This window comes from Camelus ferus, chromosome 3 (assembly GCF_009834535.1).
Source record: "Camelus ferus isolate YT-003-E chromosome 3, BCGSAC_Cfer_1.0, whole genome shotgun sequence".
NCBI classification, from domain to species: Eukaryota; Metazoa; Chordata; class Mammalia; order Artiodactyla; family Camelidae; genus Camelus; species Camelus ferus.
Genome location: NC_045698.1, coordinates 106,477,588 through 106,496,253, shown reverse-complemented (window position 1 = coordinate 106,496,253; position 18,666 = coordinate 106,477,588). Strand labels below are relative to the sequence as shown.

The 18,666-nt window shown below is 53.7% G+C and overlaps 2 protein-coding genes across 9 annotated transcripts in view; one reads left to right on the top strand and one right to left on the bottom strand.

Annotated features, from left to right (window-relative positions):
• Nucleotides 1-7,222, top strand: part of TNIP1 (TNFAIP3 interacting protein 1) — a 47,466-nt gene extending 40,244 nt beyond the window's left edge. For 3 of the 8 annotated variants that reach the window (XM_032477120.1, XM_032477124.1, XM_032477119.1), the window contains 6 exons: nucleotides 1,363-1,494; nucleotides 2,701-2,826; nucleotides 3,351-3,416; nucleotides 3,757-3,948; nucleotides 4,803-4,893; nucleotides 6,445-7,222. In XM_032477120.1, coding sequence (XP_032333011.1) covers nucleotides 1,363-1,494; nucleotides 2,701-2,826; nucleotides 3,351-3,416; nucleotides 3,757-3,948; nucleotides 4,803-4,893; nucleotides 6,445-6,479 — 642 coding nt within the window. In that variant the 3' untranslated portion in view covers nucleotides 6,480-7,222. Of the gene's footprint in view, nucleotides 1-1,362; nucleotides 1,495-2,700; nucleotides 2,827-3,350; nucleotides 3,417-3,756; nucleotides 3,949-4,802; nucleotides 4,894-6,385 lie in introns of all 8 variants that reach the window. The other 5 variants (XM_006174620.3, XM_032477122.1, XM_014567308.2 and 2 more) reach the window with 5 other exon arrangements.
• A 517-nt stretch (nucleotides 7,223-7,739) lies between these two features.
• Nucleotides 7,740-16,066, bottom strand: GPX3 (glutathione peroxidase 3). The gene is made up of 5 exons (XM_006174625.3): nucleotides 15,898-16,066; nucleotides 11,041-11,194; nucleotides 9,737-9,854; nucleotides 9,195-9,294; nucleotides 7,740-8,796 (listed from the first exon to the last, which is right to left on the bottom strand). The coding sequence occupies exons 1-5, from the start codon at nucleotides 15,982-15,984 to the stop codon at nucleotides 8,575-8,577; spliced, it is 681 nt and encodes a 226-aa protein (XP_006174687.2). The 5' UTR covers nucleotides 15,985-16,066; the 3' UTR covers nucleotides 7,740-8,574.
• Nucleotides 16,067-18,666: the final 2,600 nt, after the last annotated feature.

Here is an 18,666-nt window from a genome sequence, read left to right as displayed (position 1 = left end):
CCTCTGCCTCCTCATTTGCATTCACTGGGCCCCAGCCGTGCTGGCGTAACCCTCTCTGTTTGGTCTTGGTGTTTGATAAGCATTGATGATGCCAAGTCTGGGGCCTTGGGACCTGTTTTCAAGAGAAAAGAGTGACCTGTCCCAAGCTGGGGGATTTAGGGGTGTAAATCCAGGCAGAGTATTGTACGTGGTGCTGGTTGTAGAGATGCCCCAGGCAGGTTTGCTGCCCTCCAGGTTTCTGTGGCGTATCTGGGGCAGATGCCGGTGGGGATGATTAATGCAAGGCTTTCCCTGTCCTTGGACCTCAGTCTTCTCATCTAAAAAACAGGGCAGATGGAGGAGGAGGAGGATAACGTGGAGCCATCGCCTCCCCTCACAGCATCCTGAATTTACTCTTGGCTCAGCAATTTCCTCGTGTTTCTGGGGACGTTGAGGGACCAAGTGGGGCCCAAGTCCAAGTTGGGGAGGATTTCCTTTATCTCCCCCACGGTCCAGGGAGGCACTGTGAGCAACGCTGACGCGTGGCCAGCAGAGTCCCCTGTCCAGGGAGTAAAGTCCAGGTGGTGATGAGGGTGGCCGGTCTGTAGAGGTGTTCCAGAGTTCTCAAGCACCATGTTAACAGGGTTGAGGGAGAAACCCAGTTAATGGAAAACTTTTAAGAGGACGTGAGCACACTGTTTACGTAAGGAAAAGTATTTTGTGAACATGATAAAATAGGGGTCCTTTTTAAATTTTCAAAATGTTATTTAGTGATGTTTCAGGCCATTTTCAGGGTTGGAAAGGTAAAATATTAAGTCAAAATTAAAATCCATTCTAATCTAACCACAGAAGAGGTGGAGATGGAGGGGTTGGCTTGATGGGAATGGGTTGCAGAAGCTGAAGAATCTCAGGGCAGGCAGTTGTCAAGGCGACTGACACTTCTGCCCCCAAAGGACTTAGTATTCTTTCTAGGTCTGGATGCTGAGAATTGAATCACACCTTTTCAGAGAGGGGGAGATTCTCCTTTCCACATAAAGACCCCAGTTCAGACTGCTGGTTAAGAGCACATGCTGGCTTTGAATCCATGCTTTGCCACTTACTGCTCTATGACTTTGAACAAATCACTTGAAGTCTCTGAACCTCACTTATCACATCCATAAAATGGGGATGATGGTCACAATCTTTTCTTTAGAGGACTATGGAGAGGATTCAATGAAATGATGTGTGTGTACAAACAAGGTAGCACTTACTAAATAGTGGTGGTTATTGTTATTGTTATTGTTATTGTTATGAGGAAGGGGGCCCAGAGGATGACCCTGCCAGTGGGGCCTGACTTCTAGGGGCTTCTGGTGATGAGTTCATCTCCTCTCTTCCTGATCCCAGGCCCTGGAGGAAGCACTGAGCATGCAGGCTTCCCCAGCATCTCCACCAACAGCATTTGGGAGCCCGGAAGGAGCTGGAGGCCTGCTGAGGAAGCAGGAGCTGGTCACACAGAACGAATTGCTGAAACAGCAGGTGAGGCTTAGGGAAGAGGGCAGGCAGGAGGTGCTCAGTGGAGCTGGAGCATTCCTGAGGGCCCAGGATGGGCCTTGAATCACGTGGAAGCTGTAATCTGTAGTCCACTTTCTGGCCATCGGCCAGGACCCCTGTCTGGTTATAGGTTTACCCTTCTCATCATTTAGATCATTTCCCTACCACCTTCATGATTTAACCATCTCTGTGTTCCAGCTGTGCTGTTATTTACCTAGTATTTTAAAAACAATTTTTAAAATAAATTTATTAAATATATTTAAAAGGGAACTTCAGATTTCTTCTATAAATGGGAAAACCTGTTTATTATCTGTCATAAATAGACAGTAACTGGGAGGAGGGTAATAGCACAGTGGAAGAGTAGAGCGCATGCTTGGCAAGCGTAGGGTCCTGGGTTCAATCCCCAGTACCTCCATTAAAAAAAAAGAAAAAAAGTAACTACAAGCAGTAAATGCAGTAAAGACAAAATAGTGCTATTAAACTCTAACTGGATACTCTTGCCTGATGAAGACTCTGAACTTGAGTCTTCTTTCCCTTCATTTAAGGGAAATTAACAAGTACTAGAAAGCTGTCAAAGACATAGTAGCATAAAATGGAGACTTTGTCCTTGAGGGACACTGAGGATTGAAAGGAAATGGAAGAGGTCTTGGCTCCCTCATGTGTTTCTGTGCTATTTGGTGCCATGCTTTGGGTCCTTTTAAATCATCTCGAACCTGGTTAGCATCTCCCTGATCTGCAGTAAAAAGTGAAACTGCAGAAGCGGAGACGGGGCTCCGCGCCAGGGCACCCCTCAAGCCTTAGGACAGGTGTGTGGGTCCCCTGCTCTCGGAGCCAGGATGCCAGTCCTCCGCTCATACCTGTTTCTGTGGCCTCCACCTCACTGTGGGCCTCGGCAGAGTGAGAGGATTGGACTGGTTGATGGCTATCAACCTTTTTTTTTTTTTGTAAGCCATGGATCCTTTTTTCCAATAGAGCCCCATGTTGAAGCCCAGAACATAAAATAGAGGTACCCAGAACTACTGTCTAAAGTTGAGAGTGGGGGGCTGGAGGTGCGCCTGTTCCCCTCCCCACAGGGATTTTTGAGATGGGGTGAAGCCAGCTCTGATGTCTGACACCCATCAGGAGGCTTGGGGTTCCGGGCCTTCACCCAGAGCTGCCCCTCCTCCCCACCCCCCACCCCCGCCCCTTCAGGTGAAGATCTTTGAGGAGGACTTCCAGAGGGAGCGCAGTGACCGGGAGCGCATGAACGAGGAGAAGGAAGAGCTGAAGAAGCAGGTGGAGAAGCTGCAGGCCCAGGTCACCCTGTCGAACGCCCAGGTGAGAGCAGCTGGACCACAGAAGGGGCAGCTGGCTGTCCTCGTGGGGCGGGGGCCCTGGATTGGAAGGTCCCTGGTGAGACTGGATGTCAGGACACTCACTCATTCTCCTTCCAGCTCTGCTGCCACATTTCTCTGTCCCTCATAGAGGCCCTTCCTTTCTCTGACCTCTAGCTCTGATTTTCCATCATCAGTTTTGATGCCTCAAAAGAGCAAATTTAGGAATTAACTCCAAGCCACCCACTCTCTCCCAGATTGGAACCAAAAGGTATTAATATGGAAGCACAGGAAGCCCTCCTGACCTGTGTTCAGACCACGTACAAGGAGCAGGCCTTACCTGCAGCCCCCAGCCTGGGCTGCACTCCGCCCCCCTGGGCCCTTTCCCAGGGCTGGGCCAGGCAGGACAGCCCAGAGTGGAGGCCTCGTGCATTGGCCGGTCAACCCTGGGGCTGGCTAGGCCTGGATCCAGGCCTGGCTAGGAAGTGCCTGTGCCAACAGTCTTCTCCCCTTCCCTCCTTGTCTCAGCTAAAAGCCTTCAAAGATGAAGAAAAGGCAAAAGAAGCCCTCAGACAGCAGAAGAGGAAAGCAAAGGTGAGGAGGCTTGAGGGAGAAAGCAGCATTTAGCTTGTCTTACCTTCTCCTGGAAGCTACAGTCTGATGGGAGAGGTGTTGTTTGCACAGGTATCCAGCTCACTAACGAGGTAATGCAGGCAGAGCTTTTAGAACAGTGCTTGGTACAGAGTAAGTGCTCAGGACGCATTAACTGTCATCATGGTTGATGCTCTGTACCGTGTGCCAGCCTTCCATGCCCACGTGCCAGTCTTCAGAGAACTGAGATTCTAAGTAGAGGTGGGGAGGTGGGATGGGTGTCACTGGGGATGGCTTGTACAGCCTGTCACAGCCCAGAACCAGATGTCAGTCTTTCTTGCAGACCTCAGCAGACCGCTACCACGTGGAGCCCCACCCGGAGCACCTCTGCGGGGCCTACCCCTACGCCTACCCGCCCATGCCCCCCATGATGCCGCACCACGGCTTTGAGGACTGGTCCCAGATCCGCTACCCTCCTCCCCCCACGGCCATGGAGCACCCGCCCCCACATCCCAACTCGCGCCTCTTCCATCTGGTGAGTCTGTGCCCCTCCCTCACTGCAGGATACACACAGACCACCCAGACACACTCCAGAGGGAAAGGGCAAGTGCCGGGTCAGAAAGCGCATCCTTGGCCCGGCCCATCTGAACATCACTGTGGGGTGCGGCCTGCTGTGCAGGGGCAGGACTTCCAGCCCTGGGCTGCTCTGGGTCACTGGTGTGGGACAGAAGAGGTCGAGGAAGGGAGCGGGGCAGGAAGGAGGGCTCCCTCCAACCAGCCAGGCCCGGGGCACCAGAGCACGTGACCTCCACCTGTGACCAGGTGCCAGGCCCCCACCAGCCATTCTCTCCCTTTGCTTCTCCTTCTCTTTTCCCTTCTCAGTTTCCTTTCCTTTTCTCTTTTCTTCTATTTTTTTTTTTGCTTTTTTCCCCCTTGCTTATCATTCTGTCCCCAGTGAGCTGCTGTCACACATCCCATCCTCTCTGGTGCCTCTGCCACAGCCCCTTCAGGCTTTCCCACTCTTACCCGGACAACAACCACTGCCTCCAATCCGGCCTCTCCCCCAGCTTCTCACCCACGGCCATTCCTTCCACGCATCTTCTTTAAACACTGGAGTATCGTGTGGAACTTAAGCGATCTGCTCCGGGGTTATGAAGACCTGGACTCAAATCAGAGCTTGGCTACTTGCCTAGCTGGACAAACTTCTTCAAGTTACTCAACCCCTCTGAGCCTCAGCTTCCTTTCCTGTAAAGTGGGGATGGCAGCCTGGGTTGTTGTAAGGACTCAGTGATACTTGATTAATGTGGACTTAGCACTGTTCCCGCACGGTGGCTGCTACCATACTTTTCCAGTATGGTTTTTGATTACTAAGTGCTGGTTTTGTTGCAGCCAGAATACACCTGGCGGCTGCCCTGTGGAGGGATACGGAATCAGAGCTCCCAAGTGATGGACTCGCCCGCAGCCAGGCCTGCGGAGCCAGGTGAGCCGGATCCCCTGGCCCTGGGTCTTGTCTTCCACCCGGGGAGATCATTCTTATCTGCCAGGGTCGCCCCGGTTTGGGGACGCTGTTGCTACCTCCTGATCTGGGTGGAGGATAGGCCCAGCTTTCTGAAGCAGTCTTCTCAGAAGGGGATGGTGACTGCAGGGCGAAGGGATTGAAACCATTCCTTCATTCATTATAGCTTACCGTCCACCTGCCAAGCACTGTGCTGGCCAGGACAGAGCAGAAGCAGATACGGTCCCTGCCCTTATGACCTTACTGTCTACTGAGGAGGGCAGAAATGAACAGTAAAGGTCACACCAGTGGGCGTACAATTGCACTTGAGCACCCTGGGGGAGGAAGAGCAGGTTTCTGTGAGAGCAAACAGCAGGGGAACCCGGCCCAGCCTGGAGGCAGTGGCATTTGTGTTGAGACCCTCGGAATGAGCAGCATTAACGAGTGAAGAAGGAGAAGCAGAGGATGTTCTTGCAGAGAAAGGACAAATGCAAAGGCCTCAGTGGGAGGGAGTGAGGAAGTGTGGCCGACTTGAGGCTGGAGAGAAGGCCGGTGTGGCTGGAGCCGGGAACAAGGTCGGGGAGGAGATAGGGGCAAGGCGAGGAGGTCAGGGAGGTCGGCGGGTCCCGGCCGTGAGGGCCTTGCAGGCCACGACAGAAGGCTGGTCATTATCCTAAAGAGGATGTGCAGGCCTTGGGTATTTTAAAATCAGAGTGGCATGACAGGTTAAATTTGCATTTTAAAAAGCTCCCTTTGGTCATGGTATCCACCATAAACAGTTGGGGACTGGAGGTCTGTTCGCTAGTCATGAAAGGACCCCGGCCCCTTAGCCGCTCTGTTCACTTTCTGCGAGGCTCTTGTGGGGCAGAAGGCACTGCCTGGCCTGTGGGGCTTCTGGGAACAGGATTGCGTCTAGCGGGTAGGCGATAGGGAGGCCAAGTCCATCTCAGCAGAAAGAGGAGTTTTGAAAGCTGTGCAGAAATGAAGCCAGCTCTGCCAGGAGGTGGAGGGCCTGCCACAGGAGGGGTGTGAGCAGAGGCTGCAGGGCGACTTGGAGGGAGCGTGGTTTGGAGGAGCCAGTGGTTGGAAGGGGGTGTTGGGTTGATCAGTCATTTTTCTAATGGTTCCTCGCAAAGTCCTGGAGGTTCTGTGGCGCCCCTCGGAGGCTGCTTTGATGAGGACACAGGGTGGCCAGATGGGCAGGGCAGTCCCCTCCCTAGAACTGCTCCGCTTCTAGGGTCCAGAACTGACTGACTAGGCTCCAGCACTTCCTAGACCTGGGGCTTCAGGCAAGTTCTTTAAACCCTCTCTGTGTCCCAGTTCCCTCCCCCATAAAGGGATGACAGTCTGCCTGCTTCCTAGGGCCAGGGCAAGGACTGAATGGCAAACGTACCTATGGCACTTTGCCCAGAGCCTGGCACTCGGTGACACCCAACAACCCTGTTTTTCTCCACTCTTACTCTGTTGGTTTCCACAGGACTTTGAAACCTACTGCACCACATCATCTTTAAGTCCTCAAAATTTTTGTTTATTTAGAGTCTACCAAAAATGACCGCGAGGGGCCTCAGTGAGACCAGATTACGTCACTTGGCTCCACCTTCGTCTTACAGAGCCAGCTGACTTCAGACTACCGAAAAACTAGAGGCCACGTGCTCTGTGTGGCCAGAGCCTCAGCCATCCAGGAGGCTGAGATGGATGGCCAGCTTGTGCTCCGGCCCCAACCCGAACTGTTTCCAGACTGGGGAGGCTCCATCCAGAAGGCATCCATATGGGCCTCTCCTTTGGAGTGATTGGGAAAAACTCACTACTCTGCCACTGAGTGGAGAGAAGCGTCATGCGGCCTTGGCCTGCCATCCTCTGCAGGAGCTGCGGGGGGATGTCAGTCTTCAGTGGGGTGCAGTCAAGACCCCTTCGTTTCAAAACTTCCCCAGAAGTGTTTCAGCAGCGCCTCTGGGGACCACATTCAATTCACGTGTTTTATTTTTGCTTCAAGCTCTGCTGTAGCAGGACCTGCCCCATGCACACCCTCTCTACTCCGAGGGGCTGCGGGAAGAGCAGGTTTGCCTCCAGGAGCAGAAGAAAACCACAAGTCATCCTGCTGCTGGGCCCCCGCCCATGGCAGCCTCACCAGTGCCACTGCAGCCCGGGATGAAGGCCATGCCAGCCACATCTGCCAACGGCCCCAGCCTGAAGCTGCCAGGCCCTCGGCCTGTAGCTGGAGGCCTGTGGTCCCAGAGGCCTGGCCTGGGGTGGCTCTTGATCCCTGGGCAGCTGTTTGCACGAATCTTGGACATAAATCCAAGTTGAAGATCAACATTTTGTGACTGGTGTTCTTTGATGCCCTGGCTAATGTTCCCCTCCCAGTCAACCAGAGTGTGGCTTTCCTGTTGCCTCCCTCGGTGCTCTGTTCCTTCCAGACCCCCTGAGAGCATCACCATTACTCTTGGCAGATGTCTCCTGGGGCCCTGCTCAGAGCCGCCATGAGCGTGGGGCGTCCAGGGCCTGGGGCAACCTGGATTTATATTTGGTCCTTCCCCTCACTTGTCAGGAGACCTTGGACAAGGCCTGGCCCTTCTCTGAGCCTCAGTTTCCTCATCTGTCGAACGAAACCACCCCATCTCAGCCCTAGCTGCCTTAGAGAACGGTGGGATGAGAGGAGACATGGACTGGTCTTATAAACTCCAAATGCTGACCGAGGAAGCAGAGCAGGCCTAGGTAGAAACCAAAAACCAAGGGTCCAAAGCACTGCCTTCATTTTGTTTTCTCTTCTCCTCCCTGCCTCCTGTCCCCGCTGGGGCGGCCGCTTGAGGAAGCACCACAGGAGGCTGAGCTGCTGCAGAAAGGCCTTTACTAGGCACACAGGGGTGAGTCTAACGCCAGTGGGGCAGGGTGAGGGGAGAGGGCACGTCCTCCGAAGGAGCGGGGGTGGCATCCCTGCCCGGGGGCTTCAGCCTGAATGCACTAAGGGCTGGCCCCTCAGACAGGCTCAAGGGAGGCCCGCCCACTAGGGCTTCGGGCCCCTCCTTCATTCAGATGCCGCCTCTGACCCGGCGAACGTGGTCCTTGCTCTCACAGCTGCCTTGGCCACTCTCAGGGAACACTGTGGGGTGGGTAGGGGGCTTGGGAGGGCCCTCAGGAAGGAGAGGAGGGAGGTTGGGCAGTGTGGCAGACCCAGAAGCTTCCAGGCACTTCAGTGTTGGTGTTTAGAGGCAGTGGGGGATGCTGGCGCCAAGGGTTGACGTTTAGGTAGGAACAGAACAATTGAATCTAGAGCTGGTTTTTTCCTTTGGGCTCAGCTGAAAGTGAATTGGTATCATTGGAACAGAGAGCCGGAGAGAAAAGGGAGTCATTCTCTGGTACTCTCCACGGCATACAGCTGTGGGCACACAGACAGTACACATTCCTGGATATTCGTGCAGGTCAACACATATGGCTGTACACTCACATGTGTGCACACACGGTCACACACACCCATAGGCATAGAATGCAGACACCCACGTGCACAGCAGTACAGACACAAATCGTATGCGCACGTTCGTGTCAGGCTGGGGCTTTGTGTAACAGGGTCTAGAGTGGGAGTGTGGTGTGGTTGGAGAAATGGATTCCTTCCTGCACAGGGTCCTCCCCAGCCCCTGCACGGTGGACATAGGTTGGGGTGGGCCTCAGTTACTTCCCCTTGGCCTCCAGGGCCGCCCGCCGCCGCATGTAGGCCAGGATGTCCATCTTGACAGTGTTGACCGTGGTCCGGTGGTACCAGCGCATGATGGGTATACCGTCTGGCCCCACCAGGAACTTCTCAAAGTTCCAGCGGATGTCGTGGACCTTCATGGGTTCCCAGAAGAGGCGGCCAGGTGAGCCTAGGAGCTCCGAGGTGGGAGGACAGGAGTTCTGGAGCGGGCATGAGAGTAACGTTAGCCTTGCTTAGGGCCCCTCCCACTGCCTCCCTAGGCCTTTTTGTGGGTAGGGGAATAGCCTGGCACTGGGAAAAGAACACCAGTTTGAGAGTTAGAAAACTGAATCCCAGCCTTGGCTCTAGCAGATTGTGAGACCCTAAGCTTGTCCCTTTTGGGGCCCACCTGTAAAACGGGCTGGTGAGACCCTAAGATCTGCAAAGCTTTCTAGCTGGAATAACAATCAGATGCCAAGAAGTTCCCCAGGAGCCCAGGAGCAGAGGAGGTTGGCACGGCCCTTGCCTACATGGGCTGGAGCCAGGAGCAGCTGCAGCCCCGTCCAGAGCCAGCATCCACCGGGCAGAGAGGCTCCTGCAGAGCTGGCTGTGAACTCACCTTCAGGAATGTGTAGAACTTCTGCTCTTTCTCCCCGTTCACATCCCCTTTCTCAAAGAGTTGGAAGTTCGGAACGAAGCCCCCACCTGGTCGGACATACCTACAAGGAATGTTCTTATGTGGGTCCCGGGAAGATGGGCACAGGGCTCAGAAACGAGAGGAAGGGCTAGAACAGGGGAGGGGTGTTGGGAATCCGTGGAGTTTGCTCTATAGTGGGCAGTGGGAGCTGATGAATATTGAGTGGGCAGAGGCATAATGTGGGTCTGCAGTCTTTTTCCAGTTTGGTACCGTCTCAGTCACCCCTGGCCCTCACTGTCCTCCCTGATCCTGGTCATGCAGTCACAACCAGTCATCCCTGACCCTGTCCCTCTCCTGTCCCTCTTCCACTCATTCCACTAATCGGGGTTCCTGGAAGGGGACAGTAGTTCTTGGTGGCTTTCATCATGAGTAGGGGTCAGTGTAAGAGATGCCTGGAGCCTGGGCTGGGGGGCAGGGTGGGATGTGCTAGCGGAGCCTTCTCCAGACACCGAGCGAGCACTCACTTGAGGCTGGATAGGATCTCCGAGTTCTCTCCTGGTTCCTGTTTTCCGAATTGGTTGCAGGGGAAGCCCAGAATGACCAGACCAAATGGCCCCAGCTCTTCCTGTAGTGCATTCAGTTCTGGGCCAGGGAGGGAGAGAGCAGAGATGAGGGGGTAGCCTGGCACGGAGCCCTGCCTGCCGTGTACCACTCCACCTGCTCACCCACTGTACAGATGACGTCACTGAGGCCTGACGGGAAGAGACTTGCCCAAGATCACCCAGTGAGTGTGGCAATGCAGGGACTCAAGTCCCAACCTCCTGGTTCCAACGTGGATGGGCTGGAGGTTGGGGGTAAACAGCAATACGCTTCCTCATGTCAGTAGTCAGTCACCCACCCACGGCCAAGGTCCACCCCCTAGGCCCGCAGGCTGAGGGCTCCTTCAGGCCCCTCAGGATTGAGTTTCCTGGAGCAGGAACCATCCACCCCTGGGCAGAAGGCAGACAACTTCCCTGGGGTGGGGTGGAGTGGGGCCCTCACAACTCTCCTCTACTCAGAATTCAGGAATCCCAGGGAGGTCGTGCCCAGCTCCCCAGATCACTTTGCCTGCGATTCTCAACATTCTGGGTCAGACTGCCTTTGCCTGTCCCCCACTCCCCACTAGCAGACTGTGTGCTCAACCCCAAAGCACTTTCTTGTGGGTGCTGTCAGGTGCCTTTGGCCTGGCTATTCCCTCAGGCTTTTAACTCTGCCCCAGCTAGGGAGAAAGGAGTGAGGACTAGGGATCGTGAAACCTGGGGGAAATGCCCGGTTCTGCCATGAACACACATACTCTCAGGCCCCTGCGGGGGCGGGAGGCAGGGGGAGAAGAGAAAACAAAATGAAGGGAGTGCTTTGGATCCTTGGTTTTTGGTTTCTACCTAGGCCTGCTTTCCAGGGTCCAAGAGAAGCACTAAGGCAGATGGGGCCGAGGGCAGGTGAGAAATTCTCAGCAAGCTAACGCTATTATTTCTTACTCCAGTGAAAGGACGCTTAAGGCACAAACCCAGTCTCCCCCACCCCTCTGCTTTTAGGGCTATTGAGGTGCCCAGGGATGAAGGGTAACTGGGAATCTTCTAGTACACGTTTGAAGGCGATCAGACTTCAGGCTTATATAATAATCATTTTCACAGAACCGTGGAACACTGCGGAATTGGGATACAGGGTTTGGAATCTCATGATCACCTTCCCCCTTCCCCCTTGCACCAGAAAATCTCCTGTGATTGGAATGTACCCAACTGGCAGAAACAGCCCCAAATAAAGCAGGGGAGGAGGGATGGGCTCTTACCAATGTACTGGCTTGTCAGGCCTCAGTAGCTGGCCACGTTGACAAAGAGGATGTATTTGCCAGCATACTTCTTAAAGGGGATGTACTCCTCCCCGTCGATGGTGAGGGCTCCGTACTCGTAGATGGTGCCGCTCGCTCCAGCGTGGCAGTCCATCTGGAACAGAAGCCAGGGAGCGGTCAGAGCTGGAAGGGAACTTGGATGCCAGTTTTCAAGATAACAGGGAGAGGTGGAACTGACTTTCCCAAATGGTCTTGACTCGCCCAAGACCACTCCAAGAATTAGAGCTGGACTAGCACTGAGGTCTCCTAATTCCTCGTATAAGATAATAATTTTGAAAGCACTTAATAAGCTGGTGAGTGCTATGGAAACTTGGAGAATTACTCACTACGGCCATTATACTTCTGGGTTACACGTCAATTAATCAGCATTCAGCAGGCAGGTTCTGAGGGAGACGACCGTGATGCTGGTGGTTGTGTTGTTGGATGGGCTGGTGGAGACTGCCTGGGGGGCTGTTGCAATGACGCAGGCAGGTGATGATGGGAGCCTGAACTACAGCATTGTGAGGAAGAACCGAACCGAAAGTGGTGATTCAGAGGTTCCAAATCTGGAGGACTGGAAAGCTGAGGCTGTTGGTGTAAAATAGGGAAGTAGGACCGGGGCCAGGACTGGGGCCAGGACCCGGGCGAGGCCTGCCGTAAGGATTTGCTGATGGTCACGGTGAAGCCCCAGTGCCCAGCAGGTGTTCCCGGTAGGTGAGTAATTGTGACGATGACCATGATGCCTCTTCTTTGCCTAACTGCTGCTCCAGAACTCGTCCGGATGGTGTACAATGGACTGCGTGTTAGGGGACCTGGATTCCACGTCAGCTCTGCCACTAAGTTCCTGTGTGGTCTTGGCTAGCCCTTGCTCTTCCCTGGGTCTAAGTTTTCTCATTTATAAAGTGAGCACCTTGAACGGGACCAGCTATTCTCCACGATGGCTGGACAGCTTCCCTCTCAGGGGAAGAGGAGGAGATGGATTACTGCTAGCAGGCGGGATACTGCCTTTGCCCCTACTCAACCTCTGCCTCGTCTCTACCATTTTTGGTACAGACTCCAAAAATCTGGGTCTACTCTTGAAAGGGTCTCATGGCATCAGTACCACAATCAGCAGGTGGGTCGGTTGTGATGAGGAGGGAAAAAGCTTGCCACCCCGGTATCAGAGGATCTCTAAGGTCCTTTCTGGCCCTGCCATCCGATGACAGGTAGAAAAACAGTGAACAAATCGAGTGCAAACTAGCATTATAGCCCAGGAAAGGCAGAGACAGGTGGTTGGAATTAGAGAAGCAAATTGACGCCCTCTCTTCCCATCAAGTCGGGAAATCCTGTTATCGAGGCAGGACACCTGGGCCCAACTATGTGAAGCGTGAAGCGTGAAGCAGGCTGGCAGGGCGGGGCCCCAGGAGGGTGTAGAAAAGCAGCCTCTGTCTTAAAGATGCTGCAGGCCTGTTGAGCCAGAAGAGGCTGGGCTCCCTCAACAAGGCCATTCCCTGACAGCCGCAAGCTCTCCTCTTGGCTCAGGTACATAGTCCCTGCTTTACGTGAGTAATACTCCATGCCCCATGACTTGTGGTGGGTGCTGGAGGCAGGCCTGAGCCCGAAGCTCAACATTCCTCCAGCCCCTGAGCCTCCTTGGCCCCGGCGGCAGGGGTCAGTTCCACCTCCACATACAACCGGGACACAACAAACACACCCCAGCTGGCCACAGACGTCTAGCAGCCAGAAAGCAAGGCCTTTTGCATGCCTCTCCACCCCCTCCACTCTGCCCCACCCGAAAACTGTGAAATGGGGATAAAAAAGCCAAGAGGTTGCTCAAGTAACAGAAGCTCAGAAGCTTGTAAACAGCAGGAGGATCAGCTTCTGAGCAGTTTCAGGGGGAGTGGCGGGGGTGGGGGGGTCAGGGGAATCTCCTCATTAGATTTGAGCCTCTGCTGGCTGTGCGGCCCTGGGCAGTCGTTCTCTGAGCCTCCATCTGCTGACAGGTGAGGATAATATCACCTGCCTCCCAAAATGGCTGTGAGAATTAGCTAACAGATCAAAACTGTCTTGAAAGCCTCCTGGAAACAAATCCCCCCATTAAGGGATAGTGAGGATTCTGCCTGCGGCCAGGATAAAGGGTCCTGACGTCCCTACCTTGTTGTGATAGAGGAGAGGTGATACTCTTTGATGTTCCCCAGCCAGTATGAAGAAGATGATGCTCTGGGCAGGGTGTCTTCAGGAGGAGACGTGTGACAAAGCCTCCACACTTTCTACTGGGGCCAGTGCTGTGAGTTCAGACCGAGGTGGGTCAGAGGGTACCCAAGGTGGGGGAAGCCATGGCCTGCGTTCACCACCGAGCATGCAGCCCAGTCCTTATGGGAGTCCGCTTCCCTCTCCTGGGCCCATGGAGTCCCAGAGCCATTGCACCTTAACCAGGAGGCCAGAGGGGGAGGAAGGGACAGGCAGTGAGGGTGCCTCAGTCCTCCCACAATTAGGCAAGATAGGTGAGTTCTGATGGCTTAAGAGTGGGAATGGGGACACAGCCAGGACCCCGGCTTGAGTTGCTGGTCCTGTCTCTTTCTCCTCACCCACCCTACCCCTCCCATCAACGTGAAGGTGTGAAAGGAGAGCTAGACTTGGGGCAGGAGCCCTGAGTTCTGGGTCTCTGATCCTGTGTGACCACTCCTGTCCCCTCTTTGGGGCTCTGGTTCCCCACTGTGAGATGGCGTCAGATTCAGTGCTGTCTTAAGGGCTCCTCAGCTCTGTCAGCATGTGGTTCCATGATTCTCTCTGCCTGGTTTAGTCACCTAGAAACCAGCAGTTACTAGGATCCCACGCACGTCAGCAGTTGTTACTCTCTCTAGCCTCCGCAAAGTCCTTTTGTAGAGGAAGGACAGGGAGGCCGGGCAGCCTTAAGCTGGACTGGAGAGCAGACGCAGCAAGGAAAGGATTCCTTTTGTCTCCCAGCCCCTCCCTTTGAATTGAGAGGAGACAAACATCCCTCTGGGGCTGTTACCCTTTGTCCATCCCATTTTGCACCTGCCCCTTGCCCCACCCCAAGTTGCTGGAGTTGGGGATAAGGGGTTGAGTCCTAGAACCCAGGGCTATGACATTTCGACTCTCTAAGGACCTGGGAGGAGACATGGGCATGCCCAGGCTGACATTAGCTAGCAGGTCCTACTGGTTGCAACTGATAGGATCATACCTCACTCTAAGGCTTTTCTAGACTATACCCATTCTGTTTTCTCTGAATCCATCTGTTCCTCCCCAGAGTTCTACAGAGAACACACAATGATGATGAGTTATTCATGGGATCCATGTTCTTATGTCCAGCCTTTTTGAAGCAGGGCCCAATCTTCCCTTCTCCGCATCTCCCAAAACTGAGGTTACAGGACTGACTCCATGATAACTGGCCTGCCTATGGTATACCCCTACTTCCTGAAACTCACTCCCATCCCTGAGCTGGAAGATGCCTTCTGAGTTGGAAATAATGAACAGGACTGGATACAAAGCCAGAGGCTTGAAGGAAGTGGCCTCATAACCATCCAGTCTCTAGGCTGACTTCAAGGAGGGGCAGACTGAATGGAATTTAGGCTGAGGACAGGATGGAGGATAGAAACAGACAGAAGGAACCTTGCATTTGGAATGGGTTTCCTGTGCAGTAGATAGGATTTGGAAACAAAATCATGGAGTCTAAGATCTTAGAATTAGAACCTGGAAGATTTGAGAAACACAAAACTCAAAGCTGCTTCTTGAGCTAATATAAGCGTGGTGTATGTGCATGGGTGTGTTGGGAAGCTGGAGACAAAAATCTCTCTCTTTGGGTATATTCTGTGCCTGGCTTCTGCCTCCCCACCTGGGGAAGAGGCGAAGCCTGCATGGCCCACCTTGGCATATTTGTCCAGGAGATCAGCATGCTGGGTCACCCCTGTTCCTGGCTCAGTATCCCTGCTCTAGCTCAGGGGCACACACTCTGCTGGAGGGAGACTAGGGCTCAGGAGAACTCTGCCCCTCCTATTGAGCTGTCAGTCCCCACTTTCCATAACTACCAGGTGTGCTCAGGCCAATATGGGCAGTGGGTGGTGGGTAGGGAGGCTGCCCCCAAACAGGAAAGCCTTCTGAGAACGGCATCTGGGTTTTGCTGCTTCTCCATGCATCCCCTCTGCCATCATCAGCTGCATTGTGTCCTGTCCTCCCACCCCCTGCAGATGGGGGAACTGACACTCAGACAGGCTTAGGGAACTAGTGAGCATCCTGGGTGTTCTGCGCTGCCAGCTCAGAGCTCTTTCTGTCACAGACCTCTGCCTCTTCTGCCAGTGTCCCAGAATCCAAGTGGGCATTTCCACCCGTATTTCTGCTTCGGTTAGACGAGGACCACTCAGCTGCATTGTCCTTCCCTTGCATCTTGCCTGCCAGTCCCCATGGAAACCTCTGCGGCCAACCCAGACGTGGAGTCTGCAGGCCTTTTTCTGTGCCCCCACCCCCTTCAGGCCCCACTGGACGGGAGTATCCAGAAACAGACGGTGGCGTGGATGCAGAAAGGCGACCCTGAGGTAGCTGTGGGGAAGAAAGCGTGAACTCGGGGGAGAAGGACCTTCCTCCCCAATTCATTCTGCCCACCCGGCACACCCAGGTCTCCAACAGATGGAAATACGAAGAGTCTGAGGAAGGTCCGGGTGCGCCGCAGAGGGAGGCAACGGGAGTTAAAGGCGTCTCACGCACCTAGGTGTCACCCTTCTGGAGGGGAGCCCGGGAAGAGGGGTGCCTGGCCACTCACTGAGAGATGGACACCTGCGGGCTAGGTTAGTTCACCAGTCCCCCACCCCAAGGCTCACTCACCTTCAACTTCTCCTGTCCCCGGCTCGGCGGGACGAAGCCGGCCAGGAGCAGGGAGAGAAGGCAGGATGCCCGGAAGAGCCGGGCCATGGCGGGCTGGGGGCGCGTCTCGGGCTCGCCGGAGACGCTGTCTGATCCCAGGTCACCGTCCGTCTGAGGTGTCGGCCGCTCTCAGCCACCTTTCAAGCCCTCAGCGATGACCAATCCGCGGCCGGGCCCGAGTCCTTGTAGCCAATCGCAGAGCGGCTGGCATTTCAGGGGCGGGCACTACTTACCCTCCGCTTCTCCCCCTCCCCAGCCCCTGAGCTGCAGTGACATAAGCAAGTCTGGGAAGAGAGATGGGAGCCAGGTCCCAATGAACCCGTGAGGCGGCCCCCTCTTCCTTCGACTCCATAAAGTGCAGGGAGAGGCTGGCACAATGTCCTCCAGCACAGCCAGGGAAAGAGCTTTAAACCAAGAAAACTGATGGAACACCCACCCCATGGGGTTCCCTGCTCCCTCCCGCCTCCATTCTGGTTGAAGGGATGTTGAGGACTTAAAGTGTCAGCAAGATTTGAAGTGAGACATCCAGGAAAATTTACTCTAGGTAGGTTTAGTGCTTAAGAAGCGAAGAGTAAGTGCCCCAGGACTTTGGATGCAGCCTAGTCCTGGGAAGAACATTGAGACTCCTCACCTGGTTTGGGAGCAGAAAATACATTTGCTCCCTGTGTAGTCTTGAACATGTTGCTCCCCCTCTCTGGGCCTCACTTTCCCTCACTGTGTAATGATGGCGTTGGTTGATCTCTAAGGCCCTTCTAGTTCTGGCTTGATGACTTCCTTCTAAAATAAGTGTGAGACCTAGACCAGGAGTCCCCTGGGAGTAGGGACCATAATCACCAGCTGGCACAGGGCCTAGAACACAACAGGTGCTTAATATTTGCAGCGTTAGTCAACCAATGAATTCATTTCTCTGCCTGGAGATGCTGATGATCAAGTAAGGCAGCTCTAGGTCTGGGCTGTCTATGTAAGTTTCTGTCCACAGACAGGGGAATGCGCTGGGATCATTGCTTCCCAAATCTGACCATCAGAGTCACCTGAGAAGCTTTTCATACAGATTCCCAGGCCCCGTTCAGAATCACTGCATTAGAATCTCTAGTCTGTCTTCAGACATGTTCCAAAGGTGATTCCCTGTCTTCTGATGAAGAAGTACCTTGAGATAACATGCTTTTACTATGATTTAAGGGAGTATTGTCCCCGTGGGAATTTGGAAGTTCTCTCTCAAGTCCCACATTCTCTGTGATGCCTCCCTTACCTCAAACCACAGCCCGTTGAAGTAAAGGGAGTCTTGAAGGCCAGGAATTCTTTAAATGAGTTAAAACTTGGAAATATTTGAATAGTGGCTGACACAGAATATGTGCTCAATAAATATTATTCATTCAACCACTCCATTTCACTGAAGCCTAGAGATGGGGAACAATTCACCCAAGTTCCCAAAGCAAATCAGTGGTAGAGAGGAGACTAGAATCCAGGTCTCTGGACTCCATTCTTGGGCCCTCTTGACTTTATTTTGTTGTCATTTGAAGGTCATATTTACCAAAAGATACAAACACCTGTATGCTTATCAGTCTGTCAGGAATCCATTGTTCATTAGCATCAGTAGGCATCTAGTGACCCTCAAAATAGTGACCGAACATCATGTCAACACCGTGAGAGATGTCAAAGCATTTTCCGGCAGTAACAATCCCTGCCCTTGAAGCATGTCCAGCAGAGCCAGGGCTACGGTGAGGCGAGGGCAGAGCTGGCACCTAAGGGTGAGCACCTCCTCAAATTTTGCACCCCATGTGCCTGACTTGCCCCACCCTAGTCCCAGCCCTGGTGTTCATTTTCTCTGGGGGGTGACAAGAAGGAGCCAGAGCCCGAGGCCTGCTGTGGGGACACAGACAAATTACTTTCCTTCTCTGGGCCTCAGTTGGTCCACCTGTTAAACAAGGGTCTTTGACAGTCTCTCCGTGGTGGTCTCTGTGGCTCCACAGAGCCAAGGGTCTAAGAAGGCCAGTGCCACACCAGACTCAGTACTGGCTCCGTGGACAACGGGGTGGGCGGCTGGGGGAGCACGGTGCAGCATGGGGCTGGGCCTTCATGCTACGGGCTGCTTTCAGAGGAGGTCTGAGCCTCAGTACAAAGATCATGAAGACAAGGATAAAAACAGTACTTGCCCGTCTTTTCACCATCAGCCTTTTTAGCGCACTTGGTTGATGTGTTCCCAGGAAGCCTATGTTTTGAAAGATGTTGTTCTTCACCAGGCTGATTCCTCTTGCCCTCGGGTTAAAGTCCAAATTCCTTAGCGCTTCAGACAGTATCCTCCAAATCCAGCTGCTTCTTCATCTTTTGCCACACTTTTCTTCTCTCTGCCCCAGCTGTACTGGACTTTTCTTCAGTTCTTCCAACATGCGGTTGCCTCTTACCTCCAGGTCTTGTCTGTGTTGTTGCCTCTGCCTGGAGCTCCCCACGTTCCCTCTCTTTTACTGGTTCTCTCCTACCTTTCTCAGGTCTCCATGTAAATGTCACTTCTTAAGGGAAGAGTTTTGCTCAGGTCCCTTTGCTTTATTCTAGTTCCTAGAGTATTTGACATTTTCTACATCAACCCTTTGCTGTACTTTACCATCATTTCTTTTTTCTTTTTTGGTGGGGGAGGTAATTAGGTTTATTTATTTATCCTTGGGGGAGGTACTGGGGCTTGAACCCAGGACCTCATGCATGCTAAACATGCGCTCTACCACTTGAGCTCTACCC